Source organism: Electrona antarctica (assembly GCF_951216825.1).
Source record: "Electrona antarctica genome assembly, chromosome: 1".
In the NCBI taxonomy this organism is placed as follows: Eukaryota; Metazoa; Chordata; class Actinopteri; order Myctophiformes; family Myctophidae; genus Electrona; species Electrona antarctica.
The window spans coordinates 22,300,543-22,316,834 of NC_136806.1; the positions used below are offsets into that span (position 1 = coordinate 22,300,543).

The following is a 16,292-nucleotide window of genomic DNA, read 5'->3' on the forward strand; positions in this document are numbered from 1 at the left end:
AGATAGCCTACATAGCTTGGGTTGAACAAAGTCTCACGAAGCCTTGAAAAAGAAAGTTTTGATTACTTTTGGTAAGATAAATACCACCTACCTACCACTGTCATTACATTCAGATGTAGGCTAGTGGGAAGAACCATACCAGAGTCCTCTGGAAAAGTTTTTTATTAGTATTTCAATTTCCTCAACCAGTGAAGAATAATTTTCTAAATCAAAAGATTTACTACATCAAATCTCCATTCCCTTCATACCCTCAGTCACAGTGACTTTTGAGGCAATGGGCAAAAGTGTAGCTTGAAGGGAGCGTTGTCAGTGACATCTCAACCGTGAACGTTTATCATGCACACCCACAATGCCTCAGTCCACTTTGGTGATCTCTTCTGTGTTCCCCCCTCCAGAGTTCCCGTCTTGACACCAGGAGGAGGCTTTACTGATGGCCTGACTCAGTGAAGAGGTGAGCGACGCCAGTCCAATGAGGTACCCGTCCTCCCCGTTTCCCTCTGCCCATGGGACGTTGTGCTGCAGCTCAGTGCCCAGCACTGAAATGGTCTTTCCAAAGTCTATCATCCACACACTAGCCTTGCTGCTGTGGTCGTGGACAAAGAGGAGTGAGCTACCAATAACCTGGTGAGACATGTCAAAGAAAAGTTATTTAGCATATGGGCTGGGGTGGATGGATGAATTAATGCAAATTAGAGCCATGATTAATACATCATTAAAAAGATAACTGTAAATACTATAGATGCAAAAGACAAATGGGCTATTCTCTGGGATTCAGATTATTAATCATTTCCAGATCTAACTCCAGCTTTTTCACTTTCAGATATAATTGAATCGTAATTCAGCGAAGCACATAAGAAAGACTAACCTCATGGGTTTTGAAAAATGGCGACTCATTTAAGGCTTCACTCAAGGCCTGGAGTCTGGAGTGGTAGGCCTTCTGTTGAGAGATATATGAGAAGAGGGAAGACATGGTGGACCCTATTGTAAACAAGTGTAATGCTTTATTATGGTGTCATCCACAGTTAACAGTCTTGTATTGAGTTGTGCTTGAAATGTACTGTAATTCTCCAAAACTGTTAATACATTCTTCAATCAATCAGGTGGAGTACAGTGTATAGTGGTTGTTGAGCAGCAGTAGGTAGGAGACAGAGAGAGGGCAATTGGATGAGGGGGATGGGTGAGAAAAATAAGATGGTGGTGATGAAAGATTTACTTGATATGAGATAACTGTGTGAAGCAGTGTAATATAGCTAGTGCTGCTCATCTGGCAGAGCAAACTGACCAGGATGTGAAGCTGACTCTTGGTGAAGGAGAGCAAGGCGTCAGTGACTTGTGCTAAAGTCAGAATTTTCCTAAAGTCCCGCTGAATACTTCCGTTCTCCATCTGACTCAGAGAGACAAACACAGGGACGTCAACTTACACCAGCACACACACATTTCAAACAAAACAAAGAAGTATGCATCACATGTGCCCTAGTTTGAATAAATCAGAGTAATGTTGAGCTGTACAAATTACAGAGCAATCCATAAATATTGACTTTGTTATCCAATAAATGGAGTGAATTGTGTATGGGCACGAGTGCATTGATAAGGTATTATTGAGCGCCAATACCACATAGCAGGCTCTAATGCAGCCTGACAGCAGGTCAAAGGGTCAATTCCCGAGCCCGATGGTCTTTACTGTCTCCAAACATCTATACTATCCAAAAAACATTCCTACCATGATGCCTTCAATCCGGAATCCCAATGTGGAAGTAGAGGTGGTTTTGTCCTTCCACTGAAGGTAGCGCCATTTTGTCACCCCCTTTTGTGCGTGTTCTTCTGCTGTTGGAGCTGTCGGGTCGGCTTTCACCATCTTCTCGTACAGATCACTCCGTAGCTTGGGTTTATTGCGTGCTGTCAACAGTTCCTCCTCCAGGTATGTCCTGAAAAGAAAACTCCAAACTGTCTACATTGTTTTAATGAGATCATACAACCTTAACGCCTAATTAATCGTCATCATGCAAGCATCAATTAGGTTTTAGGCTCTTATTGCTATCCAGGACAGTCTGTGGAAAACAGTATTGTCAAAGTTGTGGGATTATGAAAGCAATTCAGTACTTAAAATAAAAATAAAAGAATGTCATGGACATTATTATTGTGCCCGTTTCATTTGACATATTAAACTCATTCTACAAGGCTGCACGGGGCCTTACCTGACACCCATCTTGCAGTCCATGATGACAGGTCTCTTCAGGCCACAGAGCAGGTCCTCCAGGCGAACGTACGTGTGCCCTCCACGGGTCATCAAGCCATGGTACTGTGGGACAAAAGGCTTCAGCGGGTCTGTCATGAGGCAGGCCAGACACGATGCCTCCACATCACTGTACAACTTCAACACCTCGCCCCCCTCAATCGTCTGGAAGTTACCTACAGTGGCAACAGCAACCAACAAGGGAGGTGTAAAGTGTGGATGAAATACTGGTTAATGAAAAAGGCTGTGGTGATTTAAGATCAGCACTCCCATTATGAGAAGTATACTGTACATTTGTACAGGTCCACTCCATTATGCTGGTTCAAGCTACAAACTGGCGGAAATTATGTAAAATAATATGACAGCAGCAAAAGGTGCACGCGCGTGTGTGCGTGTGTGCGTGCATGTGTGCGAGAGAGAGAAGCACACATGCCTTGATGTCCAGCCAGCTGGACCCAGGAACTCTGCTGTTCCACTGACCATTGCATCATGTTCAGGAATTTCTTCCAGGACCGACACTGGGGAAAAAGAAGATGGAGATGAAATGGTAGAAATACCATTATGGAGCCACATATGTAGGAGTTTCTATTATCATACAAATAGCATTATGGAGAGACCGATGCTAACATGGAAGGCTCCTGAGCCAGGGTTGGATTCTGGGCTCTGGCACTTAGCAGCAGATATCAATCATTTAAGTGTATACACAATGCCGGCCAGTGCATCAGCAATGCAGTGTATTCATAGTCATATAATTAAAATGTACATAAAGTGATAATGCTTACAGCCTGTATCACCAAGACTGACTGTTCAACAACTGCTACTAACACTTGTACTTCAACAAAGTGGATGAATCCACTACTACACCATGATGCATGTGCAATGTGCATATGTATAGTATAAAAAGCAAGAAATTAAAGCTCAAGCATGCTTTCCACAAGTCCAGCTCTTTCAGGCTGCATAATAGATTGGAACATTGTTTCTCTGGCTTGTTGTATTGGAAGTCACTTGCCTCATGCTCACGTCATCTATTGGCTATCCTATTGTTCTCCTATACTGCCTTTGGAATTGGATTTAGCATTACTTTATTCACCAGTTATGTGCATCTCATTCAATTTGGCATTTAGCAGACGCTCTTATCCAGAGTGACTCTTTACAAGTGTAAGATCAGAGTAAATAGCATTACACAAACAAGGTCTAATAAGTAGGGTAGGGTGCAAATAAAAACAATTAAGGCCCACAATGGATATCAGGTAATAGGTACACATCAAACCTAACAAGCAAACAGTATGTCTATCTAACTAGGAAAAGAAATAGGCAACAAGAGATACACAAAAAGATCCACACTAACATTCCTGTACATATGCATGTTATCATGCAAGAGGTCAGAGCACTGCACAGGTTCCAGTGTTCAGTAGGCCTATGTAAAATATATCACATTTGTGGTGCCAAGCCAACTATCATTCTGGCAGTGTTGTTTGGCAGATCACAGCACAATTAAAAATGGTGCCATTCTGTCTCTCTTGTTACCATTCTATGGCAAGGTATACATTCATGCCAATCGTGTTTTTGATGGATGGTATAGGCCTACGGACAACCCCCTTTCTTTTCCCCTCATCTTTCTCATATCTGAAGCCAAGCATGGCATGCAAATGCCATTCAAATCTAACAGTGCCATGGCTATCTTTCAAACCCATGCAAATCACCAGGACCACAGGAGCTGCTGAGAACAGTTGAGAAACAAAGTTTTGATGTCTCTTTCACGGAAAACCATTGCAGTTACATACAGAGCCGAGCGCAGCAACTCATAATTCTGTGATGTTGAGGAATTATCATAATATACTGTAGTGCATGTTGTCATGGGTCATTTGAATAAGGAGTAAAGGATAGATTCACTCATGAGCTCCTCTCACCTTTCTGAGGGTGTTCCTCTTTGAGCCGGCATCCTCCTTGTCACTGAAGACTTCATCACTCTCAGGGGAGGAAAGGGTGAAGGAGGCAGAGGATTGTAAGAGGCGGGAGAGGATGGGATGTGGGGAAGACCATTGGGTTGCCTGTCTCACCGGCCCCTCACCAACTTCGCCCATCGTATTTATCCGACTGCTCCCATCACTCCCTCCCTCCATCTCAGAGTGATCACCAATGTTTCTTTCCTCACTTTCTGCTTCTGTTCCATCCGTCTCAGAATTCACACCTATATCGCCCTCTGGGGCGTCATGGAACATTCTCCCACTATCTAAACTGCCACCCTTTACCTCCTCTGGGGGTCTGGTCTCCTTCCCCAGTCTCATTGCTTTACCATCTTGCTTTCCTCCAGTCTCTTCCATTCTTCCTCTCCCGTTCCATCTCTCTCTCCTCACCCATCCTGTCCCATCACTGCCCCCTAATCTTTGTCTCCTCGTCGCTCTCCATCTCGCCTTCAACTCGGCCCTCGATTCCCTGGCAGTCAGTGTGTCATTTGTTCTCTCGTCGTCTCTCCCCCCTTGCTTAAACTGCACTTCCTCTGTACTCCCTTCCCTCACCCTCTGTTGAACACGGAGATGGGGTCTGTGAGTGACACGAAGTTCCGAATAGCACTGAACCTCTTCCCCGAAATCATTCTGTCTCACCCGTTCAGACTCATCATGTTCCCCAACGCACTGACTGAATGGGGGGAAGCTTTTTGTCCACTGGAGTCTGGGCCTCCGTGTCCTGAACGGCCCTTTGCTAATTGACAGGAGTTGGTGCATCTTCACAGATAGTCCATCTGACACATCATCAGTGGGGGCTGTCTCGTTCACCGTCTTCTTCCCTTCACCGTTTGCTATCCCCCCTTTGTATTCTGTTCCTCCTTGTGCCTCTATGTGCTTTTCTGCCTCTGTGTCCGACGTGTTCGTCCTGGTGGTTACTGGATCCTCACCGAGAGCGGATGGATGATGCGTCTGCTCCATGTTTCAAACACGCTTGGCCAGTTCTTTGTCCAAATATGTGGTAATTAAGTCAGAGAAATGTCTGCAGAAAAGTTGCATAATTTTAAATACTTTTCAGAAAATTCATATTGAAATCTAAGTAAGACACTGTATACCGTTATGAAAATTCTTGTACTGAAGACATCATTAGACCCAACACTGCAAATGACATATAATACAGTACAGGTATCAGAAGTAAAGCTAAACTGCTTTTATCCAGTTCTGTGCTACAAAAGGAACTTCAGTAAGTATAAATCTTGTGGAAAGTACTTTACCTCTCCCACCTGTCTTCTTTGACTGTCAGCAAGCAACGTTATTCTGCTCCTTCGCTTGTGTGTGTGTGTGTAGTGTACACTACAGTATGTCTGTTCCTGTGTTAATCCTTTTTGATAAAACATTTTGCATACAGTGACGCCACAGAATTTCCAAAACATCATCCAGCAGCAATATCAGGTAAACATTTGCCTGAAATAGGTACCCCTTTGTAACATATACGGTACACTGTATATCAGGTTTTCCCCCGTACCAATGATGACTATACACTTTTTGTAGATATATTTGTTATAGAAAATAGAAACATTTAGCTGAAGTGGCTTTAAAGAGAGAAAAGTATCTTATCTGAATAATATTGATTAATTCATTCATTTATTTAACTATAAATAATAAAGCACTAGACTGGACCTGTTCTGCCATTGAAAACATATTCTGAAACTTTTTTTTTTTTTAAGATATTTTTTTGCGGCTTACGCCTTTTTTATTGGTTTTTGAAGGGACAGACAGTAGGCTGACAGGAAACGGGAGAGAGATGGGGGAAGACCTGCAGTAAAGGCCGTGTCGGGCTCGGGAGTCGAACCCGCGGCACACTGCGACTGGATTACCAGTCGGGTGCCCAGACGGTTACGCCACCGCCTGGGCATATTCTGAAACTTTACAGTAACAAAGACCTTCAGTGAAACCTTTGGGATGACAGTTTGACTCACATGTGCACCATACATCATTTAACCATCTTTTACTGTATTTATTTTAAACATCAATGCAGGATGAAAATGTAAACAACACATGGAGAAATAACTGCCAATATACTGATATATATATATATCCTTTTACACCGAACCCCTGGGTAAACAACATAACTTACAAATGTAACAAACCCCACTTGTCTTTTTGCCCCACCTAGTGGTCATGAAGAATCACTGTCATTTATGAACAAAACAGACAACTGGAAAGTACTTGTGTCTCATGTATCAAGTCTCATGTCAGCACCAGTCATTCACATTCAGATTTCCCTTTCCCCCTGGGTCAGGTCTGTGGGTCTTATATGAAGTAGATTCACCGGGGAGTCCTCCGATGCATTCATCTCTGTAGCAGAATTACACGCGTCAATAAAGAGAGTACATTGTGCCTCACTAAAATGTAATTTGTGACAAAAGTGTGTGTGTGTGTGGGTGTGTGTGTGTGTGTGTGTGTGTGTACCTGCAGTGCTGTCCTCATGATCCTCGAGCTGAGCTTTAAAACTCCTCCTCTCCTTCTTAAGTGAATTTTCTCTTGTATTGTTCTGTGTACAATGTACAATAATACAGTGAGCAATTGGATATACTGTAGAGACCCAAAACCTACACACCGGAGCATGAATTAATCTGTGGTGTAGAAATGGACCCTTGCGGGTCTATATTTACAGTTGAACACTCACAAAGTAGTTTCTTCAATATGCAACCTGAAACAACACATACAGTACTATACAGGCTGATTTAGACGTGCGCCAGTGATGCACTCAGAAAATAGAAGATACAGTACAAGTACAGTACAAGAAGATACAGTACAAGCTCACGAGCTTGTACATTTGCTACTTTGCTAATTTATATAAATCAGGCTTAACACTGACAGAGCTATTATAGGTCACAACAACAGACCTACACAGGCAAATACTACTTATCAAATAACCACACATATAACCAAAATGGACCCACCCTCCACCACCCATGGAGTGCGATGTGTACAGTAAGAGCAAAATGGCCGTTGTGTATATATGGTATATTGCGTCTCTAAACCTTGCCATTTAGACACGTTTGTCTGTCGTGGACATCACCTGCTGTGATGTCCACGATCCGTCTTTCAAGGAGCCAAGGAGCAGGAGAACGCTGAGGAACATGAAGTTGCTGGCCACGCCTATGATCGCTGACGCCAGAGGGAAGTGGTGCAATATGTACCTTACGAAATAATACACAGAAAACAGGATGTTAGTATTTGAATTGATCAGAATAATGTTGTCAGCATAGGCTTTTTCACATGCTAGTTCACATGAAGCAGTAAAACAGTACGATGTAACTTAGAATTTAATACAATTATCAATCTACAATTTCATCTTTTGGGAGTAGTAAAGGAGTCATTTAATTTCTGTCACAGCCTATTGCTCACAGGTCACAAAAACAGATTAGATTTAGAAAGTGTGCATTGGACACTCACCTTATGCCAGAGAAGTTAGCATATATGAAGAGCTGAGATGAATAAATCTGCACCTTACTAGACATGATCTCAATGAAGGCTCCAACAGCAGAAGCATACTGCACACAGAGAAACGCCTGTTATACTGTAGGTATGAAACACACACACACACACACACACACACACACACACACACACACACACACACACACACACACACACACACACACACACACACACACACACACACACACACACACACACACACACACACACACACACACACACACACACAGAGAGCGTAGTCTTGCACTCACAGAGCTGTCTATGTAGTCAGAGAATATTTCCACCTCCAGCAGCTGCTTCTGTTCAGCCACTCCAGTCAGGTATGCTGGGAGGAACAGGAGCGTCCCAAGGCACCTCAAAAGGGTGGAACGATACCTCAGCATGGTCTAAACCAGAAGAGGATGACACCATCAAGCTCTCATATACAGTACATATATGTGGCACACATTTTGCATCTAATTGGAGTTCAATTACGTGTGTTGTGAGCTTGTATTGGCTAATTCTGATTACAGTAAGTAAGTAGCCTAATTAGTTGCTATGTTTGATGTTTACCTGCTATACTAGTTACTTTGTTGCTCTTAATTGTTTTCATCTGCACTCCATACGTGACATCATTTGTTGACTAGGGTTCACCCCACTTGATTAAATCTTTCATTTTGTAAGTCCCTTAGATAAAACCATCAGCCAAATGCCTACATTGTAAGACTGGGACCCAGTCTTCAAGTTTGTTTTCATTCATACAGTTGAAATTCCCCATTGAAATGACCTACTCTGTAGTATACAGTAGATGGCAGTAGAGCACCATGGACAAGCGTAAAGCAGTGATAACCTGACATGACCTATGTGGTATGATTTGGAGTTAGTGTGCATTAGTAGTGTACTGCAGTACTCACAAAGCGAGAGCTGGATGCAGAGACAAGCAGGCTGGCCTGGAAGAGCAACAGCATAAGTAACTTGCAATGGAAGAGCGTTTTTGAGTGTGTGTGTGTGTGTGTGTGTGTGTGTGTGTGTGTGTGTGTGTGTGTGTGTGTGTGTGTGTGTGTGTGTGTGTGTGCGCGTGTGCACATGCATATTGATATGACCATGTATGGCCAGTATGACCATCTAGGGTATGAACAATGAATCTCTGAACAGTTCAGGAGCGGTGAACAACTCACAGAATGGGCAGAGGAGGCAACCTCCTTCCCTTCGCGGGAATAACAGCTCATCCTGATCATAAACATCCCTAGCTCCCGATTGGGTGGGGAATCAGGCATCTCCAAAACCAGAGAGATTCGATAGGGATGACCAAATGTCATCGCCTGAAATGGTGGGTTCACCATATAGTTGAGAAATGAAACGAAATACAGACAAATTAAGTTAAATAACACAGACATACGATCAGTAAATAGACACAGTAGATAGACAGACACCCACCTGACTCTTTCCGTTAACCAGTAGGGAGATGTTGGCCACAGGATAGGAGCATGGATGGGAACTTAACGACTTGCAGTTGGTCCTTAAAACACAATGCAAAGTTAATATGCAAGTCTCTCTCTTTCTGTATTTGTGTCTGTGTGTCTGTGTGTGTGTGTGTGTGTGTGTGTGTGTGTGTCAGAGAACGAGGGAATAAATATACACGAACAATCATGAATAATTGTAGGCCTATGCATTGTCTGAGGGAGAAGAGAACAGGTCACATACAGTCATACACACCTGTAATAGTAGTGTACGGGGGTAGCATAAGCTGGATTTGGCATGTAAGAGTAATAGAAGGCACTATATAAAAATGTGGCTGTCCAGAGGAGTAGGAACACAGCACTCAATACGACAGCTCCCCACAACAACCTCTGGCGGACATGGAACATTGCGATGATGACAGTGTCCTGGAGCCACAGCAACGTTGGGTCACGAAGGCCTGGTTCTGACTGTGACTCATCTTGAGGGCAGCCGCAGGGCTTCATGAGATCCTCACTTTGTTGATCCATAAAATCAAACCAGCTGATGGCTTAAAAATATAAATTATACATGCCCTTAATCACAAACGTCAATGTATCCTATCTGAGCTAGCCAGGCCCAAGATAAGCCATCATATTGATGGTGATGATGATGAGTGGTATAATCTTAAAACAGTAGGCCTACTGTATCCAATTCCAATATCAGATATCAGTCACAACTTCAAGCAGAAACATAAACGCCAGCCAGGTATCATGCAAAAACAATGGATTAAGAACAAAGCAATCAAAGCAGCCAACATTTTCTTTCCAACTACACTGTAAACATCCTACTCCCAACTCATTGTTTAGTGAATACTACTGAAATAAGACACAGTCCCACCCCCCAACATTAGCTTCCTAGCATGCTAGTTTGAAGCAATAATATAATCTGCTTTATTATTAATAGCGTGAATTTTACTCACCACTGACTGAATCTTAATTCTGATCCTGTGGTGCAATCAACTGTTGCACTTTCTTCAAGACTTGCTTAACAGCTTCGATAGACCATGATGAAACACCTCTTGTGTTACGCATGAACGCCAGTCCAATCAACTTCAGAGAGAGAGAGAGAGAGAGAGGGAGAGGGAGAGGGAGAGGGAGAGAAGTACCAGAGAGAGAGAGAGAGAGAGAGAGAGAGAGATCTCAGCTGTCTTTTGTTTATGCAGTGTTGACTTGGCACTTGGCAGCTGCCAACTGTAACAGAGAGTATTAGGCTATTGTGTGACTGCAGATCTAGCATGCACAAGTTCAATATTTAACCTACTTTGAAGTTCAACAAGGGCTGATACAGTATGCTGTGTAATGAGACCTTATCAATAGATCGCCTATAGTTCTCTTATGGTCACCAAAGGTTTGGAAGATGCGGGCATAATTTGGTGAGAACGCTAGTTTTATTATTTATTATTATATTATTGTATATTATATTTTGTAAACAAATAGCCTAACTATCACTTACCCATCCTACCTTTAACAGTGGCAGCGGTGGCCGAACGGATAGCGGAGCGGTCTTGATACCGGAAGGTCGCCAGTTCGAATCAGCGGTCCGACACGTTAAAATTACCACCGCTGAAGTGCCCTTGAACAAGGCATTGAACCACTACGATGAAATGTGTTCTATGAGCAGGGCCTGGCTGGAAACAAGTTATTGAGCTTAGCCCAGATACCCTGGGTAAATATAGTAATCATTTTATTTCATCATTTCATTTCAACAGTATAGATGAAATGTTGATGTCAGAAGAAGTAACACACATAAAAGAAAACAGAAATGATCAGAAAAGACAAGTCAGTCAACAAATCATTGAAATCGTGTTGTGAAAATCTAATTTAGGCAGCTGCTATGGGTGGGCCCTTTTCACATTCTCAGACAGGTCAAAAGTGTACAAAATGGTAAAAATATATATATATATTTCGCATAATTTTAACTGGAATTATCTAGAATATGACATATATACAGACAGAGCAACAGAGCTCTCTTTTTATCATCTCAACATATTAAGGGATGAGAGAGCCAGGTTATATGGATCTCATTGCAGTTGAATGTATGATATAGGACTTCTAGTCTATATGTAAAATAAACTTGAACCTTGAACCTATAGTCATCACTAGACGGTCAAAGTCAGTGTGTAAATAATGCACAGTAGTTCAGCATAGTCATCAAGGAAGTTGGCAGATTTAGATGGCCTGGCTATAAATAATGATAACGTGGCCCCCGTAAAATCTGAATCCCCCCACCCTCTTCCCCTCACTGTATGTTTTTCCCCTTTTTTAATACCTCCTTTTATGATGATTTCCTGTTTTTGATTATTATAATATAATATGTATATTTTGTATGTCTCTAAATGTTCTGATGAATTGAAAATGGTGGACCCTATTGTAAACAAGTGTAATGCATTATGGTGTTGTGTCGTCCACAGTTAATAATTTAACAGTTTTTTGAGTTATGCTGAAATGTACTGTAATTCTGCAAATTGTTAATCAATCAATCAATCAATCAATCAATCAATCAATCAATCAATGTGAATGGAGGAAGGAAACCAATTCAGCATGTGTGTGTGTGTGTGTGTGTGTGTGTGCGTGTGTGTGTGTGTGTGTGTGTGTGTGTGTGTGTGTGTGTGTGTGTGTGTGTGTGTGTGTGTGTGTGTGTGTGTGTGTGTGTGTGTGTGTGTGTGTGTGTGTGTGTCTGTGTGTGTGTGTGTGTGTGTGTGTGTGTGTGTGTGTGTGTGTGTGTGTGTGTGTGTGCGTGCGTGCGTGCGTGCGTGTAACTCTAGAGGGCAGCACAAACAAAATACCCGCCAAAATATATTTCCACGTAGAAGAAGAAGATCCCATCCAATCAGACCACCGCCATCCAGGAAGCGGTAAATCCAGCACAAGCACTGTAGCACACAGCAGAGTTGTTTATCAAAATCCATCCACACACACAGAGGTTTGGGAGCTCGGAAAGGAAGGTAAACATATGATTTGCATTGAGTATTAAAAAACATAAACTGGGGAAAATGTGAGTCGTTTCTTTTGCACTCCAGCCCAGAAAAGACATTACACGTATCAGTCGGACTGTTGAAGACTCTGTGGGGAAACATTGGCGAATCATTTTCATGTTTTTTGGAGTTGCCCTTCTGTTAACGTTTCTGACATTTTGATGACTTTCTAAAGTCATCAAAATGTCAGAAACTTTAACGTAGGGATCCGAAAGGGGCTACTGTTTGAGGTACTTATGTATTATGATCATCAATAGAGAAGAGAGGCAGATATCTCCCCTTGTGTGTATTGTACGTGTATATTGTCTTTTGTTTTGTTTTCGGTTGTATGTATTGTCAATTGTCAGTCGTTTCGTTTACATGTATGTTTGATTAAAATTCAATAAAATGTAAATTGAAAAAAAACAAAAAAACAAACGGGTTTAATAGTGTGCAAGGAAGTTCTTCTCCGTTTGTTAAACGTACATTTTCTTAATTTACCAATTAGGCTACCACGTTACTTTGTACATTACAATGTCATGATATAATATATGAGTCGACTCAACACTCGGTAGTACTAGAACCAGAAAGAACACACACACACATTGGTAAAACACGATGGGAGGGAACTGCCACTGACATCTGGACACATTGATGTAAAATTGGCTATTAGTAGACCTGTCGAATGTTTAAGCACATACTCCGGCGAATCAAATCCCACTGGAGCTTCATATAGTACTTTAGCATTCAAGTGTGCTTTTCTCTGTTGTGTTGCAGTAAGATGTCTTGCATCAGCAGTGTGATCAATGTGAAGCTGTCATCAGTGGATCAGGTAGATCGAGTCCCAGTCCACCTAATGCCTTGTGAGATAGAACACAACGGGCCTGCCCAGGTCTCGCAGTACTTCTCAGCTACCACAAAAGACCGCAAACATGGTATGGTGTTATAAGGATGTCAGCCACTTATACTATGTATAATAATATTATGTCTGAGAATCAGGGGGGCTATTGAGCCAGACATACATTACAAATAGACAGATATGGAAGGCAAAACGGATGTCTCCTCGACTTGTGACTTATCACAGAGATACATTTTTGTTATCGTTAATTCATCTGTAACTATATATAGTAAAATCTCATGCTAACTGATCAAACTTTACTGTATTGTGTTCCCTGTGCCCACATCCTGCAGAGAAAACGGTGTCATTCAGGGGTCGTGAGTTGAGAGGGCAGGAGGTCACCTGTCCACAGGGCTACACTGGACTTGTGCTGAAGGAGATCAACAAACCGGGCTCAGACCAGGAGGTAAACAACATTAACGTTCCCTATAAGGGTACAGTCACATCAGAGTACATCAGAGGGACAGCGCATGTCAGATGTTTTGGAGATAAAGCCAGAGAGGCCAGATTGAGATGGTTTGGACATGTACACAGGAGGGATAATGAGTAAATCGGTAGAAGGATGTTGAGGTTGGAACTGCCAGGCAGGAGACCTAGGGGAAGTATTGGTTCACCGATCTGAGTGCCAGCCCACCTGTCCTACCCGGTAGAAAACAGCGGAGTACACTCATAGACGCCCCAGAGCCGGAAGAGGAAGCTTGACCCGGAAAAGTTGAGCTGTGATTGGCCAGTAGTCACTTGAGTGGCAGCGAGAGACATGGAGGAGTCGCATGAGTGACGTCACTTGGTCAGCGACGCAGCGTGCCTTCAGGAAATGCCTTCAGCACTTCCACTTGACTTTATGCCTTCAATGGAGACACGTCGTTCCAATGAATTGCAATGAGGCATCTATTTTTGAGTGGTGTAAAACACTCCTACAACTGGCTTTGTTAGTCTGTGCAGAAAAAATGAGCATGGTTGCTATGTTCACCCGGGTGAACAGGGTTTCTTTTCTGTGCAGAAGAAATGAGCATGGTTGCTATGTTCACCCTGTTCACCCGGGTGTGATTTCATTACGTCAGACATGATTTCATTACGTCAGACAGGCTATATAAGACCTTACACCACTCAGTTCACACGGGTGTGATTTTTTTTAAATATCTATGAGTACACCAAATTTGGAGCGACGCCCCTCTGCACTGTTATTGGTTAGCGAAATACAAGTTGGCTCCCACTTCCTATGCCAGATTTTCCAATGCGTTCTCCAGGCTTTCATTTTTTAGCCGAATGCGAAAATAAAAGCCTGAGTACCGAGGCTACTAAAGTTTAACAATTTACAATTACAATTTACAATTTAGGCATTTAGCAGACGCTCTTAATCCAGAGCGATTTACATTAAGCAATAACAAAAAGCATGGCATACATCACATGTATAAAAAGTAGTTATCATGAATCATGCGTAAACTAAGAACGTAACATTGGAGTATCTATGTAAACTATACATACTATACTATATAATATATTATACATGTGTACTATAAAGTGCTATGACTACATAAAGTGCAATTCTAGAGCTGTCTACATAACAAGCTATAAGTCTGTTTAAAATACTATCTAAGTCTACATAATGTGCTATCTAAGGGGCTAGGCTAGGGCAAGTGCTACGGGCCATGGTGGAGTCTGAAGAGGTGGGTTTTCAGACTACGGCGGAAGATTGGGAGTGAGGCTGCAGTTCTGACTGCAATGGGAAGTGCATTCCATAGTTTTGGAGCCAGAAGGGAGAAGAGTTTGGGACGTGTGGAGCGTTCCAAACTCTTCTCCCTTCTCCCTTTAACTCCAATACAAGGAAGTTTAGAATGGAAGTGAATATTTAATTTGTGCATGTGTGACTGTACCCTATCACTGCAAGGTCCAGTCAGCAAATTCAGTAGACTTGTAACCTAACCACCACTTGTTAATGTGACGATCTGTCCATCACCCATTCAGCATGCAGGCTGAACCAGGAATTCAGCCTAAAGGTTTTACCTACTTAGAGTTTGAGCTTTGTCACTGGTCTTTTTGTCCAAGTTCTACTAAATTACATGCTTGTCTTATACCCAGGACAGAACCGTGAAGGTGTCATCTATGTTTGATAAACTGACCTACTGGAACCTGGAGACCCCTCCCAACACTGACGATGCTATTGTCATGGCAATGGGCTGGCCAGAGATAGCAGATGCAGTGAGTGACTCTCCTACCTGTCTTAGTGTCTTAAGGCCTGATCAGACGGGACGCATTTTGCAGGCAGCAAGGCTGCAATACAATGCCTTTTTTGTGCATTCTACAAAGCATCCCAGCAAGCACGGTCCGGACCTGTACGAATTAATGACATCTCTATTGGGGCCAGATCAAGTCAAACCAAGACTAGTCAGATCTGGCCCAGAATATCACCTGATTTCAACCAACATAAATTCTGCCCACTAAGATGGACTTCCCTGGATGAATCAGAGTCCGATTGAGGCCAGATCAACGTCATATCATAACTAGTCAGATCTGACCCAGAATAAACTATGTTATTTCAACTTGTGAAGACGTCCTGGAAATGACGTAAAGATCATCCCCATATGGGCTGATCTGGCCTAGGAGGACGTCATCATAGCGTCAGGTCATCATGACGTCATTTGGCTTGCTGGGAGAGAAAATGGCATAGCCTTGCTAGCTTTCTGCTTCTGTTTAGTTTCTTTCAACTTCTCCAAAACCTCAGGGTGAATAAAGTGCAAAAACGCAAAAGTAGCACAAGTGTGTCTCTTAAAGTACATTGATAATTACAGCACGATGCCCCAGCTGCTAAATCACATCCTGACTGATGTGCCCTTTATGGATAATTGATGGATAATTGGACAAGGGGTTATATTTATTTATTATCTTATTTATAAATCAGTGTTAGTTTGGCTTGCCTGAGGCACAATTTCCAAGATTTCTCTTCGAGATTATGCATTTGGTTCTTTGGCAATGTTCTTCAGTCCATGTTTTCTTTTCAACAGAATGTACTATGTCATTTATGCCATATGTACTATGTAGTGGACACCAATATCTTTTCTCTTCACAGATCCATGGGTCAGTGGAGGATTAATGGGTGTACCTTCCTGAAGGGATCATTACCATCTGACTGAGCGAAGAAGTTTGGCTTTGTTAGGAATGAGTGTGTGCGAGTGTCTCTGTATGTCATTGTTGAAAGCCCAAAAGCAGGGTATACTTTTTTCATTTTTTCCCCAAATATATATATTCTTTAAAGTAAAAATAAAACAAGTAAAATAA

At 42.3% G+C, this 16,292-nt stretch overlaps 3 protein-coding genes across 5 annotated transcripts; 1 reads left to right on the forward strand and 2 right to left on the reverse strand.

The window, feature by feature from the left end:
- Positions 1-133: 133 nt before the first annotated feature.
- Positions 134-5,657, reverse strand: LOC306930841 (inositol-trisphosphate 3-kinase A-like). Its single transcript, XM_079511937.1, has 8 exons — positions 5,454-5,657; positions 4,144-5,221; positions 2,667-2,751; positions 2,196-2,409; positions 1,721-1,925; positions 1,283-1,384; positions 866-937; positions 134-621 (listed from the first exon to the last, which is right to left on the reverse strand). The coding sequence occupies exons 2-8, from the start codon at positions 5,158-5,160 to the stop codon at positions 355-357; spliced, it is 1,962 nt and encodes a 653-aa protein (XP_079368063.1). The 5' UTR covers positions 5,161-5,221; positions 5,454-5,657; the 3' UTR covers positions 134-354.
- A 524-nt stretch (positions 5,658-6,181) lies between these two features.
- Positions 6,182-10,220, reverse strand: LOC306931341 (seipin-like). 2 transcript variants are annotated; one of them, XM_079512699.1, is made up of 10 exons: positions 10,085-10,220; positions 9,382-9,673; positions 9,103-9,184; positions 8,844-8,987; positions 8,580-8,615; positions 7,938-8,072; positions 7,642-7,739; positions 7,265-7,385; positions 6,652-6,733; positions 6,182-6,537 (listed from the first exon to the last, which is right to left on the reverse strand). In XM_079512699.1, the coding sequence occupies exons 2-10, from the start codon at positions 9,651-9,653 to the stop codon at positions 6,455-6,457; spliced, it is 1,053 nt and encodes a 350-aa protein (XP_079368825.1). In that variant the 5' UTR covers positions 9,654-9,673; positions 10,085-10,220; the 3' UTR covers positions 6,182-6,454. The 2 variants fall into 2 exon arrangements, with proteins under 2 accessions (XP_079368825.1, XP_079368826.1); XM_079512700.1 differs by lacking the exon at positions 8,580-8,615.
- A 160-nt stretch (positions 10,221-10,380) lies between these two features.
- rnaseh2c (ribonuclease H2, subunit C) lies at positions 10,381-16,292 on the forward strand. Of its 2 annotated transcripts, none has more exons than XM_079512729.1 (6): positions 10,381-10,537; positions 11,930-12,039; positions 12,900-13,053; positions 13,310-13,422; positions 15,096-15,215; positions 16,084-16,292. In XM_079512729.1, the coding sequence occupies exons 3-6, from the start codon at positions 12,900-12,902 to the stop codon at positions 16,105-16,107; spliced, it is 411 nt and encodes a 136-aa protein (XP_079368855.1). In that variant the 5' UTR covers positions 10,381-10,537; positions 11,930-12,039; the 3' UTR covers positions 16,108-16,292. The 2 variants fall into 2 exon arrangements, with proteins under 2 accessions (XP_079368855.1, XP_079368854.1); XM_079512728.1 differs by having other exon boundaries at positions 10,383-10,537; positions 11,930-12,109; positions 12,896-13,053.

Excerpts from the sequence above, each read along its gene's own strand:
- LOC306931341 (XM_079512699.1), bottom strand. The coding sequence starts at position 9,653 with ATGGATCAACAAAGTGAGGATCTCATGAAGCCCTGCGGCTGCCCTCAA. Across the intron at positions 9,185-9,381 it reads CCCGTACACTACTATTACAG|GACCAACTGCAAGTCGTTAA; the intron begins GTGTGTATGACT and ends TTGTGTTTTAAG. Across the intron at positions 8,616-8,843 it reads TTGCCTCCTCTGCCCATTCT|GCCAGCCTGCTTGTCTCTGC; the intron begins GTGAGTTGTTCA and ends TTGCTCTTCCAG.
- LOC306930841 (XM_079511937.1), bottom strand. The coding sequence starts at position 5,160 with ATGGAGCAGACGCATCATCCATCCGCTCTCGGTGAGGATCCAGTAACC. Across the intron at positions 1,385-1,720 it reads TCCGGATTGAAGGCATCATG|ATGGAGAACGGAAGTATTCA; the intron begins GTAGGAATGTTT and ends TCTCTGAGTCAG. Across the intron at positions 622-865 it reads CATTTTTCAAAACCCATGAG|GTTATTGGTAGCTCACTCCT; the intron begins GTTAGTCTTTCT and ends ATGTCTCACCAG.
- rnaseh2c (XM_079512729.1), top strand. The coding sequence starts at position 12,900 with ATGTCTTGCATCAGCAGTGTGATCAATGTGAAGCTGTCATCAGTGGAT. Across the intron at positions 13,054-13,309 it reads CACAAAAGACCGCAAACATG|AGAAAACGGTGTCATTCAGG; the intron begins GTATGGTGTTAT and ends CACATCCTGCAG. Across the intron at positions 15,216-16,083 it reads GGCCAGAGATAGCAGATGCA|ATCCATGGGTCAGTGGAGGA; the intron begins GTGAGTGACTCT and ends TTCTCTTCACAG.